This window comes from Candoia aspera, chromosome 1 (assembly GCF_035149785.1).
Source record: "Candoia aspera isolate rCanAsp1 chromosome 1, rCanAsp1.hap2, whole genome shotgun sequence".
In the NCBI taxonomy this organism is placed as follows: domain Eukaryota; kingdom Metazoa; phylum Chordata; class Lepidosauria; order Squamata; family Boidae; genus Candoia; species Candoia aspera.
The window spans coordinates 82,273,384-82,296,757 of record NC_086153.1 but is presented as its reverse complement, the minus strand read 5'-3'; the positions used below and the strand labels follow the sequence as shown (position 1 = coordinate 82,296,757).

The 23,374-nt window shown below is 37.4% G+C and overlaps 1 protein-coding gene across 2 annotated transcripts in view; it reads left to right on the top strand.

Moving 5' to 3' along the window:
* Positions 1 to 23,374, top strand: part of ARID1B (AT-rich interaction domain 1B) — a 422,870-nt gene that overhangs the window by 299,732 nt on the left and 99,764 nt on the right. For both annotated transcript variants that reach the window (XM_063308100.1, XM_063308110.1), the window contains exon 7: positions 22,368 to 22,457. In XM_063308100.1, coding sequence (XP_063164170.1) covers positions 22,368 to 22,457 — 90 coding nt within the window. The remainder of the gene's footprint in view (positions 1 to 22,367; positions 22,458 to 23,374) is intronic.

The following is a 23,374-nucleotide window of genomic DNA, read 5'->3' as shown; positions in this document are numbered from 1 at the left end:
GTTGAGCAGTCATTCAAAGAGACACAGAACAGACCCGCCTTGACTTTTGGGGTTTATCTGTATAGGTTTTCTCATGCTTCTTCAGTTTGTTAGGATTTTCTGTCTAATGTAGCAGTAATAAAACACTGGAGACTTATTCCTCATCTCAGCATGATTCCTAACTATTGGGACACACATGCACAGATAAACCAGGGGAATATTCAAAGCCAGTGTGCCAGGCCTTGCAGAGGACACAAGTTTATTTTATTTATTTATTTAATTTGTCCCCGCCCATCTCCTCCCATTGGGAGGAGTACTTTAATGCCCTGAGGAAGGTGCTTCTCTTGAACCAATCTGCTTTTTGAAACATCCGTTATCAATGGTTTACATAACTACTAAATATTTAAAACATGTTTCTTTTCTCTTGTAGTATTTTTATCCACTCATCCATAACTTAAAAATCATTGCATTTTTTTTAGTATTGCATTATGAAAATAAGAGTTTTATATACCTCTAGCTTATGGTCTTCTGGAGGAAACAATTTAAAGTCTCCTCTTTCCATTTTATGTGTTTTCATTTTAAAAAATTGTGTGACTGCATCATAAATAGGAAAATATTGTAATGTTAAGAAATGATGGATGTATTTACATGACAGTTAAATTAGTCTGCTCCCACTGTGTTAGCTATTTTTTGTTGATTTGGTAGGTCTTTATTTTTTATAAAGATACCTTATAAACCCAATTCTGTACAAAAGTACAATAACTCTAACATAGATTAGTGATTAAATTGGTGAAAGAGCCTTTTAATTCCAGTAGGAACCAAAGATCCAAAAAGGCTGTTCAGGAAATAGAGAGAGAGAAAAAAGCATGCTTTGGCAGAAGAATTCTAATAGGGGGGTGCAAAAAGGTGAATTTCAAGATTACATGGCAAAAACTTCGAGAGAAATTATAAAGAATTAAAATAAATTTGAAGCAGAAAATCAGCCAGGGAATCAGGCCATTGCACAACAAAAAAGTGACAGAGTGCTCAAGAAAGATACAGGAATTGTTGTGAAACTGAATGAATCCTTTGCATCTGATTTACTACAGAAGATAAAAGGACAGAATCAGAACAACTAAAATAAATGGAAATAACAAGATAAGATATTCTGTGAGATGTAAGGGTCTTAAATAAATTTAGCAGTCATGGGATAAGAAAATCTGCCATTTCATGAATTTCTAAGTGGTTGAAAACATAAAGCAAAGAATAAGAATAAATGTGCAGTTAAGAAAGAATGGAGTCCCCAAGGATTTGTGATAGCATCAGTGCTTCTTGACTTTTTGATAGGTGATCTTGACTTAGGAGTAAGCAGTGAGTTGGCCAGATTTGTAGGTAGTACCAAACCATTCTGTATGGTGAAACCAAAAGAAATCTAGGTTTTGTTTAAGCTGGTTGAGTGGTCAACCAAATAGCGCCCATGGTTCAGTTTAAGTAAGTGTGTATGTGTGTGTGTACACACACACACACACTCTTACTGTATACATACATTCATATACAAACATTGATGGGATCTAACCTACTGTAGCTAACCAGGAATCCTGGATCCTGGATTCTTAGTGTATAGTTCAATGAAGATATCAACTCAGAGTAGAGTAATTATGTAAAGGGTAAATTTCATGCTAGGTATCATTAGGAAAGAGATTGAAATAAAATTGCCAACATTGTAATGTTCTCATATGAACCTATAGTACATCTCCCTCTGGAATACTACATACAGTTTTGGTTGCCACATTGAAAAAGGATATAGCAGAACTAGAAAAAATGCAGAAGAGGACAATGAAAATAACAAAAAGTCTCAAATCTTCCTCATCAGAAAAGCCTAGAAAGTTTCAGACTCCTTACCTTAAAAAAATGGAGACTGAATGGGGACATGATCAAGGTGTATAAAATCTTGTATGGCATATAGAAACTAAACAGGGAATTTTTTTTTCTCCTTCTCTAAAAACACTGGGACTGCGGATCATCCAGGGAAGCTGATGGGAAAAACATTTGAAACAGACAAATGCATTCTTCATATAGTGCATAATTAACCTGTGGAATTCAATATTACAAGTTGTAGTGATGGCCATTACCTTGGATAGTCTTAAAAGGGGGTTGGATACATTCATGAAGAACAAATCTACCAACAGCTGCAGTCTGCAGGACTCACTGTTACTTTTGAGTTGGGGACAGCATGCCTCCAGACACTAGTTGCAAGGGAACAATGATGGGAGAGGGATGTGTCACCTGCTTGCAAGGACCCCAGTGATAACTGATTGGTCTTTGTGAGAAACAAAGTGCTGAACTAGGATGTTTTGATCTGTAGAGCTATTGTAACATATCATATCTGTTCCTTTCTATCATAGGCATACATGAGACAGATGTATACAGAAAGGCTGTGTACAATATTTATTGTTTTGTTTTATCTTATTTAACAATGTTATATGGCTGCCCATCTCACTGAACATGACTCTGGGCGGCATATAACTAATAATTAAAACAGTGCCACAGCTATTAAAAACTTAATAAGTAAAAGAAGATTGCTGGAAAAGAATATTCATCTAAACACAGTATAACTATTATGCAAGTTCCCCATGGGATCCCCAAGGTGGCTGGAAAAACCATGTTTTCAGAGCCTTCCGAAAAGCTAACAGGGATGGGATTAACCTCAGCTCAGCGGGGATGATGTTCCAGAGGGTGGGAGCCACAGCAGAAAGGGCATGCCATCTGGGTCCCATCAGATGGAACTCTTTAGCAGATGGGACCTGCAATATACTACTTCTGCGGGATCTGATGGTATGGGTAGATGTGATCAGGAAGAAGTGGTCCCTCAGACAGCCTGGCCACATGCCATGTAGGGCTTTAAAGGTCAAAACCAGCACCTTGAATTGCACCCAGAAGCAGACCAGCAGCCATTGCAGCTCCCAGAATCAAGGTGTAACGTGTCCCATCCTAGGGGCACACATAACTGTCCATGCAGCCGCATTCTGCACCAGTTGAAGCTTTCTTATACTCTCCAAGGGCAGCCCCATGTACAACACATTACAGTAATCCACTCTGAAGGTGACCAGGGCATGAGTGACTGTGAGTAGAGCCTCATAATCCAGGAAAGGGTACAACTGGCACACAACACAAAGCTCTGCAAAAGCCCTCCTAGCCACAACTGCCACCTGCTTCTTGAGCAGGAGTCATAAGTCTAGAAGGACCCCAAGATTGCACACCGGGTCTGTCTGGGGTAGTGCCACCCCATCCAGTACCAAAGATGATAAAGTCCCAGATCCAGAAGGCCCAAAAATCCAAAGCCGCTCAGTCTTGCCAGGGTTCAGTTAAAGCCTATTTTTCTCCGTCCAGACCCCCGCAGCCCCCAGGCACCAAGACAAGACATCAACAGCATCACTTCGTTCACTGGGGGCAGACATGTATACTTGGGTATCATCAGTATACTGATGACACCACCCCATGGCAATGAATGATCAACTCAGTGGCTTCATGTAGGTGTTACATAGGAGTCGAGAGAGTACCGAACCCTGCAGCACTCCACATAGTAGGGACCACAGGCAGGACCTCTCACTCCCAATCACACCGACTGGTACCAGCCCTGTAGGAGGGAACAGAACCAACCAATACTGTGCTGCCCACTCCCAATCTACAGAGCCAGTCCAGAACAATACCATGGTCGATGGTATCAAAGGCCACCAAGAGGTCAAGGGAGCAAGGACAGGCCCATAGTCCTAATTCCTGCTGCTACTGTGAATGCATATGCATATGTATATTTATATTAATAAAATGTGAGAGAAACAAGTCCTGTTGAACTGTATAGGCTTCTCAACTGTGGGTGCTGGACTGAATTTCACTTGCTATATTATTATAACCTTTTCAATTAAAGTTTAAGAACTACTCTTTCAATGAAAGTTTAGGAAAGTTGTTTAGTAAATATTGGTATCTATTCTAGATAAATATCATATAAATCATCAGTTTAGACAGTCATTGTAAATATCTGTATGAATATTTAATTCTCATCCATTTTCCTTCCCACTCCATAATTTTATATGAACAAGCAACTTTTTTGGAAATGAATGCTAAACCATAATAATTTTTCCTTTTTAGTTATATTTATATATAACTAAGAATAATTTTTTAAAAATCCCTTAGTGGTCACTAGTAACCTCATTTAAAAGTGTATGCTCTAATAATAAAAGAAAAATTTCTAGTGGATTTGTTCCTTTCTTATCCCTAGATAGTGCTGGATTCAAATTATTGTGATGAGTTGATTTATTACAGCTGTTAACTTTCTTAGTAATCAGTTTCCCTGCTTATTCTAAATTCACACATGTACCTTTGATTTCTCTTCTAGAACAGAGCAATGTGGGTTGTCATTGACTAATGAAAAATAGAATTAGTTTCAGCATGAGACAAACGGAATGCCGACACCAATCCAGAAATGCATTAATCTTTAATAATCCACATCTGCATGTTTATAAATGATATAACCAGGAGTTGTTAATGCTGTTACTCCCCCTTGCAAACAGAAACTGACGTAACAGTTGAGAAGTTCCAAACCACACTACAGAAATATAGATAAATATTTATGTGACCTTGAAGAGAAGTCTAAACTGATGATCCAAACTTCATAAAGAATTGTTCTTTATGAATGTAGCTATAATACTCTAGTTTTAGGATATCATGTGCTGTTCTTTTACATACCTTTCTGAGGTTCCCCTTCCATTTATTCATTTATTAACAAAAATTCTCTCTAATGCCCCAATCTAATGACTCTGGACACTGCACATATGAATTTTAACATAAAAGCTGTCTTCTAATATACACATGCAATCACTGGTGGATAAGTAATAGACAAGGTAGTTCTTCACCTGGCATCAAACGTTTGTTTGTTGTTTGTTATGTTTGTATACCGCTGAACCCAGCAGTTTACATCTTAAAGACCCTAAAAACAAAAACAAAGCACAAACCTACTGTAATACAATAGGCTCAGTGGGGACCATTCACTCCCCATGAGCCCTCCAAAAATCTGTGTCTTTAATAATTTATGGAAGGACAATAGTAATCAAGGAAGCCTTTTAAAAAATAAAGTTTTGAAAAATTTCCTAAAAGGCAGGAGCAAGAGGGCCAAGTACATCTCCCAGAGCAATATATTCCTATGTCGAGACCACGAGAGAAAATGCTGTTTTCTGGCCCATGTCCATCCTGAAGACTCTATTTTGGATCAGAAGAATGTCCTTACTTTTCAGTAAGACATCATGTTGCTGTACCATAATGCTAAGTTATTATTATTTTATTATTCAAATTTTTTGCTACCGCCCATCTCCCCCAAAAGAGGGACTCTGGGCGATTTACAACAAAATTAAAACTATAACAGTAAACAATTAAAATCCTATAAAAATAAAGCAATTTACAAATTTAAAATACAATATAGATAAGTGTAAAATCTAAGAGGCTAAAAACTTCTAATCAGGTGGGAGGGGCTCTAAGGCGTGAGCCAACCCCATGAATGGTTGCCCACCTTCCCGCCCTATGCGAGACGGCAGAACCAAGTTTTCAGGGCCCTCCTGAAGGTTGGAAATGAAGGGGCCTGCCTCACCTCTGGGGGCAAGATGTTCCAAAGGGACATAATTAAAGTTTTAAGAGAGCCCAGGATTCATGTTTTTCCCCCTCCCTCCTTCTCTCTCTCATGCTTGTGTTGTGATCTGAGTCCAAGCTCAGTATGCCAATACAACTGATCCACTCTGTACTGCTTGCCATCTAGAACTTCCCATTTTATGGTTTACAACAGACAGTGGTTTGGCTTGTACCAGGAGCATGAAATAGAAGGGAGAAGAAGAGATTATGAACTTGAGCAATCAATAACAGGCCAGGAAAAAAATCAGAGTATAATTAAGTTATGTATCTTTCTGCTGTAGGTGAAAGTAAGGGAGAACATTTAGAAACTGGATGAATTCATTGGGTATAACCCCTTATATTAATCACTGAGGTGGCAGGGAGGAACACTTCCATATATATATAGGAGCCTGATTTCAGAAAGAGGTAAACTCAGAAGGAAGCCTCTCTAGCTGTTCCTACATCCCAAGCAGATTCAGAAGAGGGGTTGGATTTTAAGTACTTTGGTCCCAATCCCATTTAGGTTATAACGAGCACTTTGAATTGGATCTGGAAGTGAAGTGATCTGTTGTGTTCTGATCCTTTAGAGCCATTTAAGCGCCTAGCTGCTGTATTTTGGGCCTAGCTGCTGTATTTTCTCATGGCCATTTCATACTTTATACCATGGTCAAATCACATCTGCTTGTACGTATAAGGTTTAAAGTAATGTCAGATCTATAAAAATACAGTGGAGTGCTGCAAGGACTATAGGTAGCCTTTATTCTATAACATGCATACTGCTCATAATTCCTCCATTTGTCTCTCATTCTTACTACAATATAGGCTGGAAACAATAGCAATAAAGATGACAATGCCATGAAGCTGTGAAACATGAAAAGAAATACTCAAATTGGTTAGATCGGTAGCACATACTGTTTTCATATCAGGCTAATTTAGAAGTTTATACAGGTAAACATAAGAATAAAAGAAGAATCTGTCAATTGGAACAAAGGCCTCTAATCCACCATCCTGTTTCAGAATATAGCCAACCAATTGCCTGCTCAAAAATCCACAAGCAACAACAGTCTTCTGATACTGTGCTCTAGTCAGCAGTATTCAGAAACATGCTTCTGATCCTGAAGGGAGCATGTAGCCATCATGACTGTTACCTAAAAGGCATTGCAAATAACTTTTTAAAAGTTTAATTCAGAGCTGGAATTGACCTTCCCTTAGGAATTTACCCAAACCTCTAGCTAATGTACCTTAAGTAAGATCTGAACCCGGCAAACACTTGTGTGTGTGTGTGTGTGTGTGTGTGTGTGTGTGTAAATGGAAGAGATAATTTCCCCTCTTCTTTCATACATCTCCATTACCTATAGCATCACATTCTTCTGTGTTTCTGTGAAAAGTATACGAGTAAACATGTCAAGATTTCGTTTTCTCATTTTCATTTTTCTCATTTTCAGATGTCTTCCAGTTATCAAATTTTGATGCTATGTACTATATCTTCATGGCTATCTCTGAACATACCAGGCAGGGTTCAACAAAGCACTTAAGAAAAGGACATACCGGGTTGCTGACTTTCTGACCGAGTGGTTCCTCAGTAGACCACCCGCTATTTTTGGATTGATTGATTGATTACGTGCCATCAAGTTGTTTTCAGCTCCTAGTAACCATGTAGATAAATGTTCTCCATGAAAATCTGGCCCTAACCTGATCTTTCAGGTCTTCCACCATTGCACCGATTGCCACTGTATTTGAGTCCATCCACCTTGAGCAGTTTTAAAAATTGGAACTTGAGGTAAGAAGCAAGACAGTCTCTTTGGATCAGAAAGAAAACAAACAGAAGGCACATATTTGAATCTCTCAGTTACCACCACTGAGTAATAAAAGATGGCACTTTAAAATTACTGTAGAAATGTGATGAAAAGTGTTGGACATTGGGGGGGTTTTCCCCCTCATTTGAAATGCCGTATGCTTCTCAGGGACATGGAGGTAAATCGAAGGAAAGCTTTTTGAGGTGGTCAAATTAGACCTTTAAAAAAGCAGTACCTCAGCTCTGAAAATGCCTAAGTATAGAGGAGAGATGAAGTGGGTAATAAAAGAGCAGGCTTTCATCTAATCTTTCTTCTAGAGACCCAGGTGGACAAATTGGCAACCGTGTTCGCAGCTCCCCCCCCCCCTTTGTACCATAAGAACTACTAATCGGATCCATGCTGCTCTAACTGTGGTTAGTTATTAGCAGAATAAAAGCAGTTTCTTCGAAAGAACGGGGTGGGGTGGGATGGGGGGAAATGGCTACACAAAATTGCAGGGTTGTTAGAATCTTAAATGCACAGCAGTCTATTCATTCCCCCGCCCCACCCCATATTCTGAATTATATGATGAATAAAGTCTTTTATCTGTCACTATGCCTGTTTCCTTCAGAGGGCAGCCAAATATTAAGCTTTTCAGGCAAAAAAAAATGCTAAAGGAATAAATAGTGGGGAGGAAGAATAATAGACAAGCAGTTAAGAGAAAGCCAATGTTGTTTTTATTAATACTCCCTGGATAAAGAAATACAGAATCATAAAATTTTACAGCACAAAGTTCTGCTCAAAGACTGTCTGTAACAAAAGTGTTCCTGACCAGACTTCCCTATTGGGAGGCAATTCCACAAACTCTCCAGTTGTATGCTCTGTTAGTGACCCCTTAGTTTAAAGCCAGTCTTCTCTACCTGATGCTTGCCAGAAACTGGCCATGTTGGCTTGGAAAATAATTCCAGTTATCATTCCAACAGTCTAGAGAGTAGCAAGTTAGGGAATACCAACCTCTTTTTTCCGACTATCTTTAATTTTCAAATGTGGAAACTTCAACATGTTCCTCTAATTCTTTTTGTTAGTCAGTTGTCTGGGAAACTACATTGACACTAATAATTGGCATCTTGTTAGAATTCTGAAACGAGCAATGTTTGGCAGTATGCACATGCTTTAACATCTTACAAGACCGGTTCTTTTTCTGCTTTTTATTTTTATTTTTATTTTTATTTTTATTTTTATTTTTATTTTTATTTTTATTTTTATTTTTATTTTTATTTTTATTTATTTATTTATTTATTTATTTATTATTAAATTTCTCTACCACCCATCTCACATATAACGACTCTGGGCAGCTTACAGATAATAAAATTGACAATTGCTAAAAACAATTCAATATAACCATAAATATAAATACAAATACAAAATATAAAATATAAAATTCAAGATGGTTAAGTGCCACACTTTCCAACGTATCCCTTAGTGTGACAGCATTCTGACCTCCAGATCTATATCAGCAGAGGACATTGCTAGCATACATGGCAGCCTGAGGAGAAGAATAAGGAGACATCTGATTATCACACCACTGTATTTGATACCTTGATGTGGGTGACCGATAAGCAGAGGGTGAAATTTATAAATTTAATAAAATTTCTGCAGACATTTTACTGAGGACTGTTTTATGGTTTGGGATCATCTTTGCTTTGGTCCCATATGGTCCCATTTGGTTGTGGACCATCTTTGCTGAAGCACAGGTGTTCTGGTCCTTCCTTCTGCAGCCGTATGTTGTCATGCTCCAAAGAGAAGGCCAAAGGTTTTGCAGAAAGCACCTGAGAAGCAGAGGGTATGTTTGAAAGCAGAACAAGAAAAAAGGGGTCACAAAGAGGAGATGGGTTAGGAGATTGTTCCTCCTTTTGAAAATGCCAGAGCTGTCTCAGGTCTTCTTATCTTCCTCTCCTGTTCATTTTCCTTCCTTCTACAAAGTAGTTTCCTGTATTTTTTATTGCTTTTTCTCGCACTATCTTTGAATTCTATTACTTTATTTAATACTGCTTGATGGTTAATTACTCTGAAGTTCCCCATTTAATTTTACTGTTACTATGTTGGTAGATTTAGAGTGATAGGAAGCCATACATGTGTTTTTAATTTTGTTCAGTTTCAAAGTCCTATGCATACTTAAATGGAGTTGACTCCCCTGAAATCAAATCAGGTTTGAGTAAACATGGATAAGATTGTGGCTTAAAGTTGGTGTTTTTATTGAAGCATATTCAAAAAGGTGCTCAAATACTTACAGCAGTTGGAATACCCAGGGTTGAGACTTATTAAAGAATGTGGAACTTGCTTCTAAGTAGATGCATGCACAGAAAAAGCTGCACAAATATGCTTCCAGTTCTGTACAGGGCTCTAAATCTGCTGTAGGCCTCACTGGCTGTGGCAGTGAATAAGTGCTGGGACAACCCAGTGTTGGTCACTAGGAATTCATGCAGTGCTAGAATCTGACTCTGACGTTATTGTGCGGACAGCATAAATGCAGGACACACCGTTGTAAAAATTAGATGCACCACTTTAACAATGGCTTTAGGAAAACAAATATATTGTATGAACTATGTCCAGACAGTGGAGCTTTCTTGCTTCAGCCTGCTTGTATAGAACCTTCCCTCTGGAGAAGCATAGAATGTGGCATATAAGAATACATCAGGATGGAAAAAATCTGAGGATATTTTCCAGGCTCCTAGATCAAAGTCTTTTTTGTCAGTGCATTACTGTGCTATTTTCTTATCTTTACCTACCTCAGTTTTCTGCAAATGGTTACATTTAGCACAGTTTTGGCCCTACCCAAGAAGGGGGATAGCCAGTCTTGGAGATGGCTGGTACTGTGATCGTGCCAAGTACAAAACTATTGCCATCTGGAATTTTATATTTTATATCTGTTATTTTTATATTTTTATTGTATTTATGTATATTTATATTGCATTGATTTTATATTGTCCTGTTTTTACTGATTGGTATTTTATTATCTGTAAGCTGCCCAGAGTCATTGTGTATGAGATGGGTGGCAGAGAAATTTGATAAATAAATAAATAAAATTTATTCTTTCCTATAACGAAAACAGGGATACAGGTATAAAGCTGCTCTAGAAGACAGTGCATACTGTAAGAAAATTCAGGCGCCTACTTCTCGTTCCTACTGTGAGAGAAACTGTAGCTTGGATATGAAATGGATTAATAATTTACATTCCTTGGAATATCACTTAACTTGGTGTATTTTGTTAATACCAAGAATTTAAAATCAGAATCAGGTCACATTGTGCTAGATGCTGTACAAACAATGGGAAGAAACTTGCCTGAGGCATCTTTTTATATATAGCAATTGTTTTTACACAGAAAATGTGGCACTTCTATTCTAGATTTATCAGCACACAAAGCAACCATAAACACAGCTTAAATGGCCAATTTCACAGAGTTTATGACAGCATTGTATTGTCGCTATGACACCAATCAGCCAAGGTGTAATCTGGCCTTTAGAAGGCTGTTTAGTCTGTGTGTAATGCATTGCAATTATCAGGGTCCCAGGCTTAGTTCCAGGTGAGCAGCAAAATACTGTCAAGGGAAAATCTATCCATTTAGCTCTGCAGAGGAATTAAAGGAAGGGTAAAAGACAGAGCTTTCATGCAGTAATGTCTGCAACACAGTTCAAAATGCAAATCTGTGCATTCAAGCCAGCATTCATTCCTCCTCCTCTTGTTCCTCACTAATTTTCTTCTATTTTTTTTCAGTGTTTTCTGGATATACATACTCCAAGACTTAAATTCTTAAAATAATGCCCAGTTTTCATAGTTGTGCCCAATAAGAACATAGGGCACATAATATTAATACTATCAGCTAGGAAGGCAAAAGTCAAAGCAAAAGTTATGAACATTTGTGACTTAATCAAGAAATAGCTAATTTATAGCTTACTAAAATCAGTTACCAGAAGAAAAAAATAAGTCTTGGATTGTATGAAAAATCGGCAGCTGAACAACCTGTGAGTGGACTTCCACTCTTGGTATCTCAAGATCCAACTGAGTAGTATGTTGGAGAGAGGCACCCCTACTCAAGAGGCTTCACTTCAACCCAGCTATTTTGAACAACAATTATCCTATCTCCAATCTTCAACCTTTTGGGGAAAGTTGATGAGGTGGTGGGAAGTCAGTTACACAGTGCCCTTGGGGAAGCAGATTGTTTAAGTCTGGATTCAGACCTAGTGTAACATAGAATCAGCATCAGTTGCTAAGTCAGATGAAGACCACCCAAACATTTCAGCTGGTTAAGAATGCAGTAGTCAGCTTACTGGTGAATGAAAATTGCCATAGCCATCTGACCCTTGTGCTGTGGGCTCTGCACTGACAACCTTTATATCAATTCAGAATGCTGCTCATAACCTATAAAGCGCTATATAGTTGGGGTCTTAGGTATCTTCAGTACCACTTCTCCAAGTGGAATTCAATAATTTGGGGCTTGCTTCCTGACAAATTGTTAGTGGTCTCCCTTTGGGGGAAGATTAAGGGGTCAGGGGCTTTTAAAGACTGCTTCTCAATTGCAGCTCCTATTTTATGGAATATCTTCCCCCTTGAGGCCAGATTAACATCTGCCCTGATGACTTTTTGGAACTTGGTGAAACTGAGACCATTTGGAGGATGCAAGGATTTGGAGAAGATTATATTCAGGACTTGTTTATAACTATTTATTTATTTATTTTCCAAATTTCTTTCACCGTCCATCTCTTCCAAAAAGGGGACTCTGTCAAGTTAAAATTCCAATAGCTAATATATAGCAAGAGGAAGAATCTTATTGATATCATGGATGCAGAGGCTGGTACAAAGGAAAAAAAAGCAGAAGTCATTCTACTTCCATCAAGAATGTAGTTTATTTTTTTAAATTACAAACATCAAACTGAAGTGTTCGTTTAAACTGCAGCCTGGGGGGTGGAGGGGAACCAGTGTCACTGAAAAATGTGCAACACTACACATTCATTGTGGGAAGGATTTTCCAAAAGGAAGTACAGGTAGTCCTTATTTAGTGACTGCCTCTTTTAGTGACTGTTTGAAGTTACGACAGTGATGAAAAAGTACCTTTGCGACCATGACCTTCGCAGGTCTGCAAAGCAAAGGAAAGCTTTATAGTAAGATCATGAGCATATTTACAGTTTCACTTAGCGACCGCTTCACTTAACAGTCGAGTCACCTGTAGATTGTGTTCACGAAAAGTAAGGCAAACTAAAGCACTTCCCTCTCTCTCTCTCTCTCTCTCTCTCTCTCTCTCTCTCTCTCCCCACAACCAGGTGAGAGAATAATGACATCTTTCAGGGTTGCTCGTTCTTTGACCAAGAACAAGGCAAAGTAGACAGACTCAGAAGGGTACAGTGATGCTGATATCTAAATTCTTATTCAAGGATTTCAGAAACAGTCTTGAAACTATTTCTGCTGTTTCAGATGCAGTTGAAAGTGAACACTATGGCAAAAAGGATGTCTGCATACTGGCCAACATCCTTGAACAGCTAGATAGGGATTTAACTTTATGTAAGTGCTACTTAATGAATGTATTAATACAAGCCATGATGTCCACTTCAAATGGACTTTAAAGACTTCTCTGTTCAGGAAGAATTTTTGTTAAGAATTATGTCATGTACTCAAAAATGCACCATTAGATACAGTACACCAGCAATTATTTAGTATCATTGTGACTTCACTCTAAAACATATACCAAATTTCTCTACTTGTTTGAACTACTGTTGCATCATCCATCGATAGATAATTTGTTAGAAAAAATGCCATTTTATTTTGTTATGTCTTTTGCTAGAAATATTATTTTAAATTCAGTTTATGCAAAGCCAAGCTTTAAGTCAGTTCTCAATGAATTATCACCTGATGCTAACAATCTGTTGCTGCACACTGAAATCCAGTGGGTTAATACAGCAAAAATAATGCATTGATTTCTTTCACTTTTGCCAGAAATCAAAGCTTTCATGGAGTCAAGGAACAGAGATACTATCCAATTATCAAACAGTATGTCTGCTTGATTTGGCATTTCTAACAGATGTGACAGTGAAATTGGACACCCTGCTTGTGAATTGCAAGTAAAAAGGAAGATGATTGCCAACATGAATAGAGCATTGAAAACTTTCAGATCAAAACTTAGCTTTTTGGTACAGCAGTTGTTGAAAAAGAAAATGCAGTATTTTCCTTTAGCACTCCAAAACCTGGCAGAAAATAAAAGTGTTGCTGGACTCCTGGACATTGACAAATAGAATGTTCTCACTTGGCTTAGCCAAGAATGCAATGACAGATTCAGTGTTTTTGTACAGCTAGAACTTTACATAATATTTATTTGAAATCTTTCATGGAAATACGTTAGTGACATTTCTGAACAAACTGGTATGCTATTAACCTTGCTTGTGTCATTATGAAAGTATATATTCTCAGACTATAAAGCGATACTCAGTTGAAATCAAGGCAATCCAGCACTAATTTCTTGACTATTGTGGATACTGAGAAGTACCATAGCATTTCCACAAAAGTGATGAAAATGATTTCCATCTTTGGTTCCACTTACTTGTGAATCTGCCTATTGTAATGCAAGTTTTGAACATGTCTGACTGAAAAATGTAAACGCTTCAGGCAGTTGCCCTCTTGTCAGATACACCTGATTGTATCAGCACCGGTAGACACCAAGCAGTGTTATGTTTCACATTATAATAAAGGTAAATAACAGTTTCCTTTAGATTTTTTAGTTTCTCATGTTCCTGTTTATCACAATAACATTTTGTTGGAAATGTTTGGCTCACTAATTCTTACGAAGCTGCATCTATTCCATTTATATTTGCACTACCTTTGGGTATTTTCCAGTAATCAGAAGTAACTGTCCTTAAAAAAAAGAACAACAGAGTTCCCTGACATAAAGAGATATGTATCTGAATACATATTTTAAAGAACATTCTGTTAACCTTTTACACTGAGGATCATGGGAAAATCATTGTAATGAAGGAAATAATATTTTTCATGTTAATACTGCTGCTGTTGAGCTACTTTCCAGAATCTTAAGAGTGCTTCAAATTGCCTGACACTATGCAAAAATTAGAAATAATGGATTCTGATCTTTAGCTTACAGTCAGAAGTGAAAACATGATACGTTTAGAAGGAATATCCAAGTGAGGGGAAATCGGTCTAAGGAAGTTACTGATCTGATTGTCCCTCTGGCTTATATAGGATGGCTTGCTGTTGACAGAACTGAAGAAGGCAGGGACCAACAACAGTTGCAGTGAAATGGAAGGTTTTAATCAAAACACAATCTGATTTTTTAAAAACAAATGTGCATTTATACTCGTTTTTCTCTAGTTCTGAGTTTCAGATAATTGTCTTTTTTTTGCTTATATTCATCTTTTAAGTTATAATATTTATAATAAGAACTGGTCTTCATCTAAAATTAAGAATGGGTGATGAATGTCCCAGTTACTTTAAAAAATAAATCTTTTTAAAATGGTATGTATTAAATACTGTATTTGATGTTTTTAATTTATTTGATCAGCTGTTAGTGCATAAACTAATAAAGTAAAATGAAACCTTTAAAGTATATTCAATAAAAAGTATATATAACTTGCCTATAATTAACAGCTATTTGTTCACTTATATAACAGCCCATGTAATTTGCACTATGTTCTTTTGAGGTTTTCTGGTTCTGTTATGATCTGTGGCAATAGTGCCAATAAATATAATTGCCAATAGACTGCAATCCTTGCCTAGAACCACCAATAGATAAGAACATAAGAAGAGTGCTGCTGAATTAAGACAAAGGCTAACAAATAAACCAAAGTAATTTGCTGGCTGCCAACATTAATTCAGCTGTAGTGGGTTTTTCAGCTTCTAGATCAAAGGTGTTTTCTTCTGTAAGGTAAAATTGCAATACTTGATTTAGTGGAAATAAAAACAAATGCTGGTATTTCAAAGGTATATGAGCATCATTGCATCATTTGATGATGACCTAAAATAAGTTAAAACAGGGTCTAACCATTATGGTTACTGCTGGGCACAAGACCTTCATGAAATGCCAGGGCTGTAGAAAGTAAATGGGGAAGTAGACCCTGAAGAAGGCATGGTGAACTGCCATGCTTTTGCTCTTGCCAAAAAACCCTACATGGACATGTCCATGGAGTCACCACGACTGAGTGCAACTCAGAAGGCACCTTTTAACTACAGTAAGTTCTGCAAGTTAGGGCTACCAGCTCTGGGCCACAAAGCAAACAAACCAGCAAAAATGGATAGCAGCAAAGAAAGTGCTTCATTTTTGCTGACATCTAATGGTAAACTGGGCATTTGTAGTCCAGACCTGGTATTCCTACAGAAATTGATCAAGTACTGTTTTTGATATTGCTTCAGAAAACATAAAGCCATTGTTGAGATAATAAGTCTGATTTTGTACGGTCTCATCATTATGGTTACACTTGGTTATACTGTAATATTAAACCTGCTTTAAAACTACTTAACAAACTTCCTGCCTCTTCTTCCAACATGGTCAGGCAATCTGTGTTGTTTTATTGAACTTATACCCTATCTTTTGTGCTTATTCTGGCTAACAATAATAAAAATAAAACTATAAGATCTAAAATAATCAGAAATATAATTACAAACAGGAAAACTATAGTTTCTATAAAAGAGCTTAATATTATAGTTTATGATTCTGGCTTGTTCAGATAAATAGTAATGGGATTTAAATGAAACATCAGTTTGTGTGATTAATAGTAAATGAATGTTGAACTAAATGCTGAAATGGATTTTTCCTCCAAAAATGAAAGAGCAAAATTAGTGCTGTAAAAAATTATATTCATCGCATCTACAGATTGTTTGTAGATTTTTTTCCCTTGTAAATAATGATAGTAATAATTATATTTGCTTGTTGCAATCGTCCTCCATAGTTCTTTGTTGAGCTTAGTAACTTAGGCACTTATTCACACATTTATGCTTGAGAATGGCTATGTGGCTACATTTTTTATAAAAAAGGTAAAACATTTTTTTCCCAATCCTTTATAAATAAGCATAACACTTCATGGTTATAAGTGTTTTTACATAGTGCTGTAAACTACTTTTTTTTTTTGCATTGGGGAGAAATCACATGAACCCATGTGAACAATTCTGGAGATTTGACTAACCCTCCGCTCCCTTCTTTGACCCCTTAATAAGATTTTGCTAGCGATTTGTAATTATATAAATTTAGAGATATTTTGTTACCTACTTCTGTGCAACACAGGTCTGCACACATTATAATCTCCCCAATTCCATACAGGATTAAGGGAGTAAAATACTATACATTTGCTTAAGTCTATTCAGTGCTGAGGAACAGTTGTATTGAATCTTAGGGAATTTCAGTTCATAGTCTTCTGTCTACCATTTTTACAACCTGAGTCTCAGGCAAGCTGGTGCACTTAGGTTTAGTAAAGGTAAAGGTTTCCCTTGACGTAAAGTCCAGTCGAGTCCGACTCTAGGGGGCGGTGCTCTTCTCCGTTTCTAAGCCTTGGAGCCGGCGTTGTCCATAGGACACTTCCGGGTCATGTGGCCAGCATGATTCACGGAACGCCGTTACCTTCCCGCCGAAGCGGTACCAATTAATCTACTCACATTTGCATGTTTTCGAACTGCTTGGTGTGCAGGAGCTGGGATTAACAACGGGAGCTCACCCCGCCGCGCGGTTTCGAACCGCCGACCTTCCGATCGACAGCTCAGCGGTTTAACCCGCAGCGCCACCGCGTCCCTATGCACTTAGGTTTAAGCCAACATAAATTTCCTGAAAGCTGGAGGTACTAAATATCATAAATTAAGATACTCCAATGCAGATATTTACAGTTTCCCATCTTAGTACTGTATGGTACGATTATTTGTGGAAGCTTTTTTCAGATTTCCTTGAAATACTGATCTGATAACAACATTTTAGGCATATTCAGGATGAATCTTCATATTATCTCTTACCAGAAATTACTGTTCGCTTACAGCTGAGAATCACTGGATTCATCTTGCATTCATTGTAATGTAGAAAATAACATCTTGCTTCATCTCATCAAAAATGAGAAAAGTTAGTGGGCATTAAAGATTTTACAGCAGTACTTACTGTCTGATGATGATCTCTGCCTCACCTCAAGAGCTTGCAGAATGTAGAGTTGAGGCATTTTATTGCAACTTCTTGTAACATTACAATATCTGTACAAAAATATCCTAATAGGAAACTGAAAATTCCAGAGGGGTGGTAATTTGATTAATGTAGAAGGAAATATCTACCTGACTGCAGTTGAGTAATGGAGTTAGTTGCTTAAATGGCAGTCCTACTCAGGAACAAGGCCTATTTGGTGCAAGAGGACTGTATGCTGGTATTTTTTAGTATTATATATAATTTTTATTAAAGACATTTTTAAAAGAATAAAAACAATACACATTTTGAAGAAAAGGTAAGGAAAATAAAAGTAGTAAGTAAGTGGAAAAAAGTGCAAATAAAGCAATAGAGAGGAGAAAAAGGAAAGGAAAGGTTATAAAGAAGCAGCTTCCGATCTTCTTAATAGCAGTTATAAGTACATTTATATTTTATCCTCTGTCTGAGGTTACAACATAATTTCCTTCTTTCCGTAGTCTACAGTTTCTAATCATCAAACCCTTAAATCACAAATTCATTTTTTCTTGTTTCACGAAAAAGTCCATAAAGGGGTTCCAGTCACTAATAAATGTAGTTATTATCCTTTGTCTAATCAAGCAAATCAGTTTTCACCAGCCATTCCTCCATTGTGGGTATTTCAGAGTCTTTCCATTTTTGTGCATATAATAATCTTGCAGCACTTTCACTGGTGAAAGTGAAAGTTATCCAGTTGCTGAGATTTCTGTAACTTGAGTCTCTTCTTGTTCAAAGAAAGCCAGGGAGAATACTACTTTCTGTTGTGGGCTGGCAAGAGCTTGATGCACATTTCCAAAGACAACCAAAACTTGATTTAATGGAGTACCCAGGGAGAGGGAGTATCTATTAAATTCAAATTATGTCATTTGCATCAATTTATGGCATTTATGTAACTTACATAAATGATGTAAATATCATTTAACAGATAAGTCTGAATCAAAAATTGTATCTGAGGTCCACTTTACAGAGATCTGTTAAACTGTATTTTTACTGTATTTATATTTGCCTAACTAAAGTAGCCCCTGATGAGATAACTGAGAATACTTTCCCATGCTACTACAGTTCTGTTTTAATAGCTGCTTAGACTAAAGATGTTTGGAATGAGATGTTCAGTAGATTATTTATTCCTTGAATTCAGGAAAGATTTGTCTCCCTAAACCTCCATTTGACTGAACTGAACAAAGTATATAATATAGGAAGTCCCTGTTTAGTAACTCCCTCTTTTAGCTACCATTCGCAGTTATGACAGTAATCAAAAAAGTAACTTTACAACCAATCTTTACATTTATGACCTTCGCAGGTCTGTAAAGCAAAGGAAGCTCAAGTAAGATCATAAGCATAGTCATGGTTTCACTTAGCAACTGCTTCGCTTAATGACCAAGTTGCCAGTCCCAGTTGTGGTCACTAAACAAGGACTACCTTTATTTATATAAGAGAATTCTCAATAAATACAGAATTTTCTTAGCCTTAAATAAATGAAATTATAGCCCATACCCCTGTTTCATTTGGCTTCTAGTGGTCAATAATCCAGCCCAAATAAGAAACACTAAGGAGAATTCAAGAGGAAATACAGAATTCAGAATTTTAAGAGCAAACTTTTATGCTTCTAATGGTATTTAGATTTAAGTCTCCCTCAGCATTTTTCAGAGCCAGCAGGCTTTCACTCTTCAGATGAGTATATTCTCATATTAAAATAAGCCTGCAAAAACCTAGCTGTTTGGTCACCATCAGGACATGGTGTATTGAAATATTTATTACATTCCTAAGAACCTCAGCTTTCAAATCAATACTTTCATTTTAAAGGAATACTTTCCATGGTGAATTGTGACACAATAAATTTGCATCTGTGTTGCTACCTAACATGAACTGTCCAGATTACACTACCTGTTTATTGAATCATTTAAATGTGTTGTCACATTAATAAAGATGGCCTGCTGTTAAGCTCTTAGCTGCTGTTCACAACCTGGGAAGCAAATTCTCAGGGTCTTATCAACCAGATTTATTGAAAGGGAAAAGTTAGGTTGTAGAAATCTTCGCAACTGGGTACATTTATTTTAGTAGCTCATTTATCTCTAAGTTTGTTAGAGTTCAGAATCCTCAGTCTTCTTACCAACAGCCTGTTGATGCAGTGGAAAGTTGGCTACTCATTTTCCTGATAAAAGAGATGTGCAAATGTAACCTGTAATATTTTGTAAACTACCACTCTGTTTCCCATGTTCTGAGAAGTTACCATGAGTTCTTTTTTAGGCCATTAAAATATTTATCCTGCTTATAGGGCTGCTGCTAATACAACATTCTGTTCATATTTCAAATGACATATGATGTATTAATGTGAGAGATTAAATAAATGCTGAAATGTAAGAAAGATATTATATTTAACCCTGGCTTTATTGCCACATTAAAATACATTTCTGGTTGAAGGGTCCTTAGGATCTGAATTTTGAAAGTCAGTGCTAGATAGAAAATCTCACTCCATTTTGAGGCACTTATACTACCAGTGTCACTCTTCTACTGGTGAGGATTAAGGAGTGGTTGATGCCATTAACTCTACCAGAATAGATAATGCAGTGTGCTACACGTTTTGAAGAACACCTGGAAACTTCAGTTGGTACAAAATATAGCTGTCCACATGCTGGTTGGTGAGAGGCATTTTAGCCATGTTACATCCATACTGTGAGCATTGCCTTGGCCACCAATATGTTTCCAGGTATAATCCAAAGACTCAGTACTCCATATGGTGTCTGATCAGGGAGGGTAAAATGAAAGAATTACTTCCCATGACCTGAATTCAACACTTCTGTTAATATATCCCAATATAGCATTTGTCTTTTAGTACCACCTTCTGGGTACAACCAAATAGAATGGACTGTTAGGAGCACTGCAAACAAGTGCCACTAAATTCTAACTGCAAACTTGCCCAACTATTCAGATCAACAGGAAAGGATCTTTTGAAGAATCCCCCTGCTCCCTGTATGGGAGGGGGCCTTCTCCTCTGTGCCCCCCTCCCCACAATTTAGGGAAATAAGGAAAACCCTTTTTTTTTTCACCAAGCTTTTGTTGGTTGAATTTATTTTGATTTTAATGATGCTGGTTTTTATTTTGCCTTGATTGTGATTGTATTTTTTTACTTTTATATTTTATCATTTGCATTTTTAGTTGCTATAAATCACCTTGTTGTATAAATAGAGATGCAGGATATAAAATCAAAAATAAATAAATAAATTTCCTCCTCTGCTGTGAGCCATGAAGAAAATGTGGTTGGGACTGGCAGATGACTGCCTTTCAATAGAAATAGGGTCTTCGGAAGAGGGATTTTCCTCTGGGCCCTAGTGGTGGAGGAAGTGGTTAAATTTCCTCTCCATGCCTGCTTTGACCTGATCAGTATCAGCCATTCCAATTAAATGGCATTTGCATTTTTGAAACCTGCATATTAATTCAAAGACTCATTAACAATATGTACAGTGGGGCAGCACAGTGCAGTATGGAAGAGCTGCTTTGGAATGTAGTACCTGACTCTGACTTACTAAAGCAGTTGCTTCTATTGCCAGGATTTTGTGGCTGCAGCAGAAGCTCCACACAGCTGGCCTTGTTAACCAGGCCTTGCAACGATTATGCACCGAGTCATATTTTGAGCACAGCTGGTGGGGGGGCAGTGTAGTTGGGTGAGTTCTTTTCCTATTTGTGTTAAGCAGTTCTTTGCTGCTCTAAGAACTTCAGGACCAAATTCAGTGATAGGGCAGTCTTCTAACTGGCAGGATTGTTCCTTCCAATCCCCCCTCCTCCACATGCCCCCTAAATCTGCTTTAAGAGGTCTCTCGGTCTTCCAGAACAGATCTGGAAGTCAAGCAAGGAGCTGTAGGTAGAGGCAGCCTTCATTCCGGTAGGGCCCATTACCTTGGTGGAAGGAGCCAACTTACAGGGGCCAATCAGTTCAGGAGTGATTTTCAGTAGGAAAACAGTACAGCAAAAGTATAAAAAACAAAACCCTGATCTGGATTCTCCATCCCTCCCTAGGTGGCTATTGTAAGAGAGGGAAACAAAAGAGGAGAAAAGAAGGCAAACCCAAATCGCCTCATAGATACAACGATGCTGAACCAAGCTTTCTGTCTGCACTTTGCCCACAGCTATGCAGATATTCAGGTCAAGATGTAAATCTGCTTGTGTTGCTATTTATGAAGTCATGTTCCCTTTAGTTAAACACTGACTTGGATTCTGTCCTATTCCAATTTGCATGCTAGTTTTGTTTTTTTACCAGATGTAAATTATGAATTAAGTTCTTATTTGGATAACAGAGTGCACACCACAGGCTTTAGATATGTCTTGGTTTTATTGCTGTGTTATACCTTGGCACCAACATTAAATCCATTGATTCAGTAGATTTTTTTTTTTTCAAACAGCCTAGATAGAATTTATCTTTGGTTCTAAGGTGGGCAGCTGTCCATGTTTTCCTGGCTGGAGGCCAGTGCAAGCTCAACAGGATGAATCCCATTGTTCAGCCGCCTTGGATTTTGTAAATTACTTCCTAAAATAAGAGCTATAAATTGAATTAGGTCAATAAGTTGGAAAACAGTACAAAATAAAGCATTTCAGGATGCTTTTGATAAGTATGTTTATGCATGTTGTCTCCATGGATTATAAAAAAGAAAAATATGTCTTTTTGAAATAGATGCCACATTTTTCACTATATCTAGCACAGTTATGTGTACCACTTTTTAGAATACTTCTATGATTGTCATTACCTCTTTTGCATTATTCGGAACAAGTGATTTATTTTCTGTCTCTGTGTATGTTGCAGGTAGCCAGATGCCATCCCAGACGCCTGGCACCCAGTCAGAATCTAGCTCCCATCCTGCCTTGAGCCAGTCCCCAATGCCACAGGACCGAGGTTTGTGCTGAAAAATAATAACTGTGGAGCATTAAAAACATTAAGAATTGAAGAGCAGAATTTGTTGATCTGCCTATTAGAGCCAGGAAATTCTGTGTAATCTTTTCTCAGCAAGAACAATTTCCTGAGGGAAGAGTAAATTAAAAAAGGTTATCTCCAAGAACTCAGTTTTTAAAAAAGACCCTAATGTTCTGAAAACATACTGTATCAGAAGATCTTGGTAGACTGTTTATGGTATTTTAAAATCTGGATCTAGGAAACATTATTTATAAATATCTGACTTAGAATTTAGTCTCTGTGGGATAAAAATGTTAGCTTATTTTCAAACAAGGGTTCCCACAGTTTTCAAAGTATTGATGTATCGTTATGCTTTTGAGCATAGGTCATTAAATATCTTTTCTAAAAGAAATAGGAATGGAGCTAACAGGCTGTAAATGAACATTCTTGCTTTTCTCTTCTCAGAAGGTGCCAATGTTGTATTTCATCAGATTTCAAATACACTAGGAATAATCTTTTCTGAATAAGGGTTTTTAATACCACACTAAATTATCATAGTCCTGCTGTGCTGTCTCATTGTGGTGTAGAATGTGTGTCCCTGGGAAGGATGAGTGGCAAATCCTGGGAACGTATGATAAAAATATAGAATCTCAGCAGGGTCATCCAAGATGCCCAGGCAGAGCAAGCAGGCATCTATATTGGGCAGCAGCAATTTAGGAAGATGCTGGAGGCAGAGGATCACTTTAGTGACAGCAGCAAAGGTGTCATTTCAGATTGCATGGGAGAAGGCAGTGGTAAACCGCTCCTTTATTTTACCAAGAAAATCACATGGATAGGAAATATCAAATGACTGACAATATAGTGCTGGATGATGGACTCCACATGTCAGATAACACTCAACATGCTACTGAGGAAGAGCT